Source organism: Acipenser ruthenus, chromosome 7, assembly GCF_902713425.1.
Source record: "Acipenser ruthenus chromosome 7, fAciRut3.2 maternal haplotype, whole genome shotgun sequence".
NCBI lineage: Eukaryota > Metazoa > Chordata > Actinopteri > Acipenseriformes > Acipenseridae > Acipenser > Acipenser ruthenus.
The window spans coordinates 35,959,213-35,969,212 of record NC_081195.1 but is presented as its reverse complement, the minus strand read 5'-3'; the positions used below and the strand labels follow the sequence as shown (position 1 = coordinate 35,969,212).

General features: G+C 38.8%; 1 protein-coding gene and 3 non-coding genes across 4 annotated transcripts; all 4 read left to right on the top strand.

The window, feature by feature from the left end:
• The first annotated feature begins 1,410 nt into the window (after positions 1–1,410).
• LOC117415197 (large ribosomal subunit protein eL20-like) lies at positions 1,411–6,295 on the top strand. Its single transcript, XM_034025225.3, has 5 exons — positions 1,411–1,525; positions 2,417–2,596; positions 4,031–4,160; positions 5,029–5,138; positions 6,149–6,295. The coding sequence occupies exons 1-5, from the start codon at positions 1,508–1,510 to the stop codon at positions 6,239–6,241; spliced, it is 531 nt and encodes a 176-aa protein (XP_033881116.1). The 5' UTR covers positions 1,411–1,507; the 3' UTR covers positions 6,242–6,295.
• LOC117416286 (small nucleolar RNA SNORA68) lies at positions 3,016–3,146 on the top strand. The gene has a single exon (XR_004546528.1). It is a non-coding gene; the product is annotated as a small nucleolar RNA SNORA68 (small nucleolar RNA).
• Positions 4,571–4,703, top strand: LOC117416287 (small nucleolar RNA SNORA68). The gene has a single exon (XR_004546529.1). It is a non-coding gene; the product is annotated as a small nucleolar RNA SNORA68 (small nucleolar RNA).
• LOC117416285 (small nucleolar RNA SNORA68) lies at positions 5,592–5,722 on the top strand. Its single transcript, XR_004546527.1, has one exon. It is a non-coding gene; the product is annotated as a small nucleolar RNA SNORA68 (small nucleolar RNA).
• Positions 6,296–10,000: the final 3,705 nt, after the last annotated feature.

Here is a 10,000-nt window from a genome sequence, read left to right as displayed (position 1 = left end):
AAATAGCTTCTGCACATTAAAACGTGATGCATTTGTATTTTCCTTAACTGGGTCACAGAAGCACCTGTCTTCCCCATCAACAGGGAGATGCAGCTTTTACATATCACAGAATATCTGTCAGGGATGCTGATGGGTGTGCAATATGTATATGGAAGTGACATTTAAAAAAAAAAAAATGTATTCAACCAGTAGCCTCAAAAAGTCACATTTTGCATTTTATGTTGTATGCTTTTCATTCTTCCTCATATACTCCTTACTGGTACCACTGACTATTCATTCACTGTGCAAATTCATTTTTCAGAATAAACATGTGCAATTGTTGCCAAATAATTATGTAACCACACTCATCTTTTTTTCTTGATTAAGTGTAATAACCAGGTGTTTAGAAACAATATATACTTGAGTTCATTATTCGTGAATAAAATAAAAGAGGTGAACAAGGGACCATTTTTAGCTTCTAGCGCTTCTTAACAAAGAGACCAAAGTGAAGAGTCGGGGCTTGGCCAATCACAATCCTGGAAGATGTTTGAGATCGGACTCCTTCATTTCCATCAGCAGCAGATAAAATAATGTATTTAAATAATAGCTTTTTTGCATAATAAATGAAAAATGAAGAAACTGTTAAAAACGGTGAGAGTGATAAGAGTACAGAAGGAACGAGTACACTTATAACCTCAGATTATAAACACATTTTAGTATTTATTTAAATAGTTTTAGGTATTTTTGGACACAAAATAACACAATGTTACCAATACAGACATTGTAAAGTATAATGCTAAAATCTGTTTACAACCTGTTGCATACTATACACATAAAATAAATCCATAATAGAAATGACAATGAAAGAAAAATCTTTCCTAAGGAAAACACAAGACTATAATCAATTTACAATTAAAAAAAAACTGTTACCTGTATATTCAAAACATGCTCTGTAAAAACTCGGAGTGTATCTTAATCATTGTTTTTTCAACCATATAGTATTACATATTATGCATAATTAAGTATTATCACCTATAGCGCCAATAAGGATCAGGAACATTCATAGTTCGGTCACAAAGTGTTGTATTGCTAAGTCAGCTTCAAAACGGGATGGGGTGTGTCCCAAGTGCTAAAACTACCGTGGAGGATGTAAACTAACTGGAATATCAGTGTATGCTAAAGTTGAATGCACTATTAAAAACAGAAACAAAGCAGAAAATAGACATCAGTAAATTAAAACAGAAACAGACTGTAGGAGTCTACAGCTTAAACGTGAATTATCTTATCTTAATAAAATTATGAATAAAAAAGACTACGTGTTCAGCGCAACTACAGTATGCGTAAGCGCGCCTTTGGCTTGTGTTTTTTACTGATACATCGTGAGAACGAATCATGCTCTAGAGTTCGTTGCACTGGCGACCAATCGGGAGGCAGTGTGATGACCCGCCTCGCATCCGGTGAGGGTTGACGTAAGGAGTTCTCGCTACCGCCCCTTCCTCTTTGATTGTAGCAGCGAGCGAGAGACACCATGAAGGCGTCTGGCACTGTATGTACAAGCGCAATATTCTGCGATAAATGCTCAAATACTGTGCTTAAGATGCTTCATATAGGCATATGAAATACTTAAGTGGCCATAAAGCAGAAAATACGGCGGCGTAGTGTGTTTATTCGAATGATTATTTGTGTTTTTAATGCGAGAAGTTAAGCGACGGCAACATGGCGTCCGCTGCAGAGCAAACCATGTGCTGTACAGACAGTGAGAGCTGGCAATGCTGAATCGAGTACATGTACTGATGAAAGTTGCGTTGTATTCTCGTGTGTTTAGTATTTGTTTAAAAATTGGAAAGGATTGGTGTTGGGTCCCTGGCTTCACGCAGCTAGTGTAGTGTATTGAACTAAGCATTGGGATGATATTACCGGTGTAGGCCGCATACTTTACATCTGTCGAAATTCTATTATCAAACTACGTTACTGTGTGTCAACACAGATAGTGCCCTGGTAGGAAGTTAGTTAAACAGTTTGAATGAAAAAACCGGTAACCGACGTCCATTTCCATCTTAATAAATGTGTTAACAATATTGGTTTAATCAGACTATCACATACACTGCATGTATATATAAACTGTATGGTGTATATTTACGTTTATGTTGATCCTACGTGTTATATAGTGAAATGTGGTGTTTAACCCGCAAAATGTTTAAGTCTGTTCAGCGCGAACTTTAGTACTGAGCAAAATGCACACAAAACCCATAGAACATTATTTGTATTTAATCGTGTACTTGTCTGCACAAATAAAACCCTACCTTGTCGCTGACGCCGTGCTGCTGAAAGTACATAAAGGTTTACAAATAAAATAAAAAAAAAACCGCAATCCTGAAATATTCACGTAAATAGTAACACGGGTACTCATAACCCCTTCTCTTGTTTGTTTTCCCAGCTGAAGGAATACAAGGTTATCGGGCGCCTGCTGCCCTCAGCCAAGAACCCCACGCCTCCCCTCTATCGGATGCGGATCTTCGCTCCAAACCACGTCGTTGCCAAGTCCCGTTTCTGGTACTTCGTCTCCCAGCTGAGGAAGATGAAGAAGGCCTCTGGCGAGGTTGTCTACTGCGGACTGGTATGAATAAAACTGAGAAACTATTTGGCAGAGCTGAGCTTGAAACACACTCTAGCCCAGCACCGAGTCCTGGGTGTCAAAGCTGCGTTTAATGAAGTGTATTACTGTATAATTAAGAGTTAGCTGGTAAATTGTTCCACCTTTATTGTTGCCTGAACTCCTGTTAGTAAACCTACAGACTCAGGTGTGATTTGATTCTTGCTGTGATAAGTGTTATCTGTTCAGAGCAGGTTTACCAGGGACCTGATTGATCAAACTCCTAGTATCTGGTCTTCTCAATAATATACCTACCTAAACTAGGGGCATGTTGAAACCCAACCCTGGCTGTAGGGCTAATGGGAGTTGCAAACCCTGTGATCGGGTTCATTTTGCATATCGGGAGATTTGTGTCGGGATGATAGTGGGTGGGCAGGACGACTGATGCACACAAAACCCAAAGAACATTGTTTTATCTAATAATGCTCTTGCCTGATGTGCAGATATTAAACGCTACCTTGTCGCCTTTCATTTGCTGCTGTGCTACTGAAAGTGAAATCAAGGTTCAACAGATCTGCAATGTAGCCTTTCCCTTCTGGGTAGCAAACTCCTGTTTTGTGTTGCATGTCTTTAGGTCTGCCTCGTTCTTAATAAATAAAATTGCAGTGTGCATTTGGGTTAAGCAAAGTCTTCCTGGATGTACTCTCAACATAAGAGAACAATTGCATCTTAATAAAGTTTGCCATGTCTATAAAGTGACAGTATTTGTATATGTGTTGCTGTTTTAAGGACGATGTACTTGTTCGCTTTTTAAATGATTCCCTAAATTGCTGTCACTGTTGCCATTGTTTCTGTGTTAATATCAGGAAATTGAAGTAGATGACTTTAAATTGAAGTAGTTGACTTTATATAAGAATGCAGATCAGCTGGATAGATGCATCACGGTGGACACATTTTAATGTTCAAGGTAGAAGCTCTCACATTATACATGTACTGACAAAATGCAACAACCACCAACAAAGTGGCATGTGTGAGTGAATCATTTATTTCCCCCATCCTAATAAATTCTGATGCTGGGGGTAACAAAGAATTGTAAATACTTTATACAGTGCAAAGCAGGCTGTAAAAATGGAGCCTGCAACTTTTTTTCAAGAAGTACCTTCTGGTGTTGTTGACTTCCTTCCCTGTAGTCTTAGGTCATAGAACTTTTCTTGGCTCTGACATGGGGGTTGTTTTGGTGCAAAATGCACCTAGCTGAAGATTAGTAGTAATGTCTTGTATAGTATAAATCCCAGCAATGCCCTTGCTGTGTGTGTTACGAGACACGTTTCATTTTGTGACTAGCTCTAGAAGTGCAACTGTTTTGTGCTCGCTTGTTTTGTGTGTGCTTTGCTTGTACTGCTGCAGGAGTTTATTAATCCTGTGAAGCTGTAGAAATAACCCTGAGCTTGTTCCCAGGTTTACGATAAGTCGCCCCTGAAGGTGAAGAACTTTGGTATCTGGCTGCGTTACGACTCTCGAAGTGGCACCCACAATATGTACAGGGAGTACCGGGACATGACCACTTCTCTGGCTGTAACTCAGTGCTGTAAGTATACATTAATACATCTTCTGTAAAGCCAGTCACTTTACATGAGCCGTTTTAATTTGGGCTTGTATCCCAGCAGCGATATAGTAGTGGGGCTCTTGTACATGCGTGTGTCACACTAGCATTCACATGTAGCTTAAACGGCTTCTCGAATTCTAATGAAATTTGGTTAGGACATTCTTTAATACTTTGGGTCTCGAGGTGGTCTTTGTTAATTTCTGTTGGCTTTTAGTTTTATCAATGATTTTATTTTCTATCCCTAAAACTAAAAGCTTTTATACCACAGATTACCATTCTTGGTATAAAATAAGAATTTCACAGTACTGTTAGCATCTCTGATATGGCAGAGGGGGTTTGATAATGTGCCATTGGGTTTTTGTAGGTCTTGTAAATGATGTGGTAGTTTACAAAATGCACCCAAAACCCAAAGATCATTATTTTCATCTAATAATGCTCCTGCCTGGTGTGCAAAGAGAAAATCTGTACCTTGTCGCCTTTCCTATGCTGCTGTGCTACTGAAAGTGAATTCAAGGTTCAACAGTGTTTGAGAGGTCGTTCTGGTAGCGTTCCTTGCTCTTCATATTCCAAATGATTGGTTCTGTATTTATTGGATCCCCTCTTTGCAATAAAGTTTGGAACAATACCTACTGGTGCAGATCTTTTGATTAGGTGGCTAACCATTGTCAAATAGTTGCATATCATGTTAAAATTTGATTAGTTTTTTCCCTCTTGCCTTTAAATACTCCAAATGAAATGACTGGCTTGCATTAGTAACTGTCCATACAGATTCAAAGCACTTGCCCCTGAATGATCTGCTCTGTCAGTCGTCCCTTCCCCCCCATTAATTGTTGCTAAACTGTATTTCTAGACCGTGACATGGGAGCTCGCCACCGTGCCCGCGCTCATGCCATCCAGATCATGAAGGTGGAGGAGATTGCTGCCAGCAAGTGTCGCAGACCTGCCATCAAGCAGTTCCACGTAAGTGACAGCCTTTTTTTTTTGTGCTCAGATGCATTCCCTGTGTTTCATAGAGGTTTGTAGGTGCAAGTTTAGGCACAGTGCTGTGACAGATGAAGCCGCTCAAACAGATTTTATTCAGACCTGTAAAGGGTTAGTGATAGTGTTGGGACAAATTCACCATTCCAATTGAAACAGTTAAACGGCTGCACAAGTTTGTTGATTGCTGTTCTCCAGAGGGGTTGAGAAAAGCTGACAGCTTTGTGGAGAGCAGCAATAGGCACACATACCAGCAGCTTTTTCCATTGAAGCGTGTCCCAGATTCTGTACATTTCCGTAGAGCATTTTAAGATGCTGAGCCTACTTCAATACACTCCAAAAACAAAACTGGGGATCTCTAGATAAACTTTTATACTAATGGCAGATTGTTTGTTTATCCTTGGCATGAAATGCAAATCTCATTTTCTGACTAATAATGCACACAAAACCCAAAGAACATTGTTTTATCTAATAATGCTCTTGCCTGATGTGCAGATATTAAACGCTACCTTGTCGCCTTTCATTTGCTGCTGTGCTACTGAAAGTGAAATCAAGGTTCAACACTTTTGAAATTCAACCTTTTTCCCTGTTGTACTATCCTTCTGGGTAGCAAACTCCTGTTTGTGTTGCATGTCTTTAGGTTGACCTCATTATTAATAAATTAAAACAAAAATATATGCAATCTGCATTTGTGTTAAACCAGTGTAAGTCTTCCTGGATGTACTGCATACTAACAGTACTGCATACTAACAGTTCATAGGAGAACAATTGCATCTTACTTTCTTTTAAAGTTTGCCATGTCTATACAGTGACCGTTTGTATAGGTGTTGCTGTTTTAAGGAAGATGTACTTGTTAGCTTTTTAAATGATTCTGTAAATTGCTGTCCCTGCTGCCATTTTTTCTATAAAGTTAATACCAGGAAAGCTTGATTTTTTACGTAGTCCTTTTTTCTCTGTAGTCGATAAATGCTGATGTTCTGTTCTTTCTCCAGGACTCCAAGATCAAGTTCCCTCTGCCACACAGAGTACTGCGCCTCCAGCACAAGCCACGTTTCACTACCAAGAGGCCAAACACCTTCTTCTAAATGAACCCGCTCAGCTTCTCTATGTGCTGTAATAAAGTAAAATACCATCTTGCAGTCTGTGTGGGGGGTTTTATTTATTTTAAGGATCCTCATTCAAAATTTTCACAATGCTGCAAACTTGTAGCCCCCCCAGTCTCCTAAAGACATTTTGAGTTGCATGTGGGTATATCTTACAATTAGCGTGGTCCATGTGGGCGTGTGCACCGTTTATTTGCAAGAGAGGTGTGCACCTAAGGCTTGAATCCCAAAACAAGCTAAATATGAGAGGTTTCTTTGACCAGTTCATTTCACCAGTACTGTAAAGAGGCAAATGAATGACAAGCCTGTTGATCTGAATGCTGCTGTAATCAGTGAAGGCTTTCCTCTGATGTATGGACACACTGAAGTAACAATGGTTAAAATTAATGTTTCTATATGCTCTTGCCTGGGCTGTTTTCATAAGCTGAATAACCCACTTGGCTGGAGTAATTTCAGTATTGCAGCTCGTGCCTTGTGTGTAACTTGATGATTCATTAGAAAAAAAATAAAGACTAGGCTTTTATTTGGAGGCCACTCCTTTGGAAGTCTGTTGGAATGCCAATGTGCATTTCCTGTAAAGCTGAAATGTCCTACAACCAGGGTCAATTGTACACCATAATGAGTGGTCTGAAAACCCTACGTTGTGCCTTCTGTATGCTTTGCTCCATCAGAACCTGGACATTATTGGCTCTGCAGATTGTTTGTTAAAATTATCTGAGCTACTGTAGTATAGCTGCAGGTAGGCACCCACACTTTGGGCTTGAATAAGATAAAACTACACCTATTGATTTGTTTCGTCTAGTTGCTGCTTCATGACCTAGTGCTTGGGAGTCAGTAGTGGTAGCAAGTTCACTTCATCAGAAGTCTTGTTTTTGGTGGTGTTTTATACAGAACACACATAAAGCTAATATTTTAATTAGGATCTTTTGAGGTAACAACCTTTCTACATATGTGAAATACAGTATTCATATGGTCAAGGACATGAGCAAAGTATTTCATTACACAGTAAATCATGAGTACGAGTTGACGGTTATGCTTTGTGAATTCCATATGGACAATTTCACGACTGGCCACTAGGCGGGTATAGGTTGCTAGGTTAAAGAAACATGCATTTATTGCGAGGGGTGGCAATGTGCATTCATTCAATTTTCTGAAAGTGCTCCAGTTGTGTTTTTTACTGCTTACACAATGGTAAATAGTTGTCTGGTATTGCAGTTTGACCTTCTCCCATATTACCACACACATTGCGAGTGCCCTCTTTAAACAGCTTCAGTGTTCAGTAATATTAAGTGCTAATGCTGTTTAACGAATACAACAGTAATCTTGAATACGGAAGCACCTGCCAACAGAGTGCCTGATAAGACTGTCTGGTCTGCTTGCCCATGGGCAATGAAACTGACTTGCAGTAGTTATAAGCAGCTGGTGTACAATACAGAATATTGTATTTGATCTGGTCAAAAATGCATGAATTTTATTTTTTGACACAAAAGCAACCTTTAAGAAACTGGGTTGGTTTCACGTACCCTGATCTGCACTAGTCTTGAACTACTAATGTTACTTTGAGTAAGGTAGTCCAAGAGTAGTGCTAATCGGTCTGTGAAACCAGCAGTTTGTCACCATTCTGCAAAGTACAAAATGAATACATATTTTCAAAGATGAATCAATCAGGAGTGTGCTACATGATTCCAAAGCAGTCGTGACGTGGAGCCCTGGTTGAAGGCTGAAGAACTGTCTTACCGCTCACCCTGTCGTGGGTTATTTCTTACTTTGTCAATGAACCTTCTACTGACACATCTGTAAAACTCTGTCTCATCTCGTTCCCAGTATAAAACTGGGACTGCAGCCGCAGTCTACAATGCAATCTGCAACCGGACAGAGTCAATGAACATCTGTAGGTATCATGTTTTTGTATAATTGCTATTTATAAATGAATTCACCAATCCACAGTATTTCTTCCCTCTCAGTATAATATATTCACAGCCTTCATGTTCAGCCTACATTATATATTTTAAAAAATGTATTATTATTATTACTGGTTTTCCAGCAGTTTGCAGGGTCCTCATAAACGTGTAATAATCACACTGTTGGTCTTTACAGTGCTTACCTGTGCTTTACACTTTAATGGGGTCTGTCTGTGTGCCACATATACATTGTTATAACCCATTCATTCTTTAGCCCAAGTTATTTCAAAACTTGAAATATAAAGACGTTGACTTCTAGCTCTAGAAATGTTTTAAATATATTTCCATTGAGTTTCTCCAGACGTTAGATTTACTTTAACGACTCACTTCATGTGCAGTATTAGGGTATTGCAGTATTCATAGTATTAGGGCCCATAGCCCCACAGAGTCTGTGCTGCATTGAATTTGAGTGAGAGGCGCAGGTCGGGGCCTAGTACTTGTTGAAGAGGAAATTAATTTAGTTGTAAGAGTGTTTCTTATGAAAATGTCCATGCAGTAGATTCCTGTGAATTGCATATCCCGTGTGCCTCACAGTTTTATACATTTAACCAGAATAAGGAACCGACACTTTCAAAATAAATGTACTTCACAATTGTATGCAAGTAGCAGCTATACAATTAAATGCTTTGCATGGCACAAGTATTCAGAATATTAAGTATTCAAAATACTAGAATATTCTGAATGCTCTGTACACATGCAGGCGGAATTCTCTTATTCCTTTCATAATCTGTGTTTCCATGGTAAACGGAATATTCCTTGTATGCCATTAACACATGCGTACCTTGCTTCCCACTGCAAACCAAGAGAGTGTGGATTGTAGTAGAATAGCTTGTTGTTTATTGTGAAGAGCTGGTGTCGTGGATGGACATATATTTCTGTTACTTGTTTTTGTTTTTTCAGATATGGAATTTGCTCTTTTGAGATTGTGTAGATGCTTGTGGGTCTTTATTCAGTGCAATGTGTTCACACAGATATGCCTGCTTCTGTCTTTATTAATATAACAAGGAGACAGATTGAAGATGATTTGCCCCTGTTTAGCCAAGCACATCGTCAAGAGCACATGCTACACCGGGGTGAAGATAAAGAGCGATTACCCAGTATGTTATTCATAAACTTGAAGTAAGAAAAAATGACAGATTCGCCCCACTTCTGTTTTCTTTAATATATAGACCCAAGGCGTACATCTTTTCGGCTGCCTTTTCGTTTTTGGTTTCTGAAATATGATTTGTATGTATTTTTTTATTTTTTACGATTTGATTTGATCATGTTTGTATTTGTACTTTATTGGCTGGTTTCACAGACCCAGAATAGCACTAATGTTGGTTTACTTTACCTAAATTAACATGGGGTAGTCCAGGACTAGTGCTAATCAGGGTCTGTGAAACCAGCCATGCATGTTTATGTTAATGGAACATCCTAAAACGCTTACAAACGTTGCTAATATTAACACTTCTCAATACTATCCTAAACAAGTCGTTGTTTTACCACTATTTAGTGAAATCTATTGGGATTTATTTTCAATGCATACAAATGTTTTTAAATAAAAGTTTTTTTCAGTCATCTGAATTTATTACAAAACACCCAGGCCAAAATAAATACACCCAGAACATTGGATACCACAATTAACACGGCTCTACCCGTTTGTATCCGCGCAGTTTAAATACTGAAAATTATTGAAAAGTTTGCAAGTATTTGCTTTGTATTTCAGCACATTAAGCAGGTTATTTTTAGGGCTTCCTGCTTATTATAGTGTGCATGTTAATGAAACCCACAACTAAGA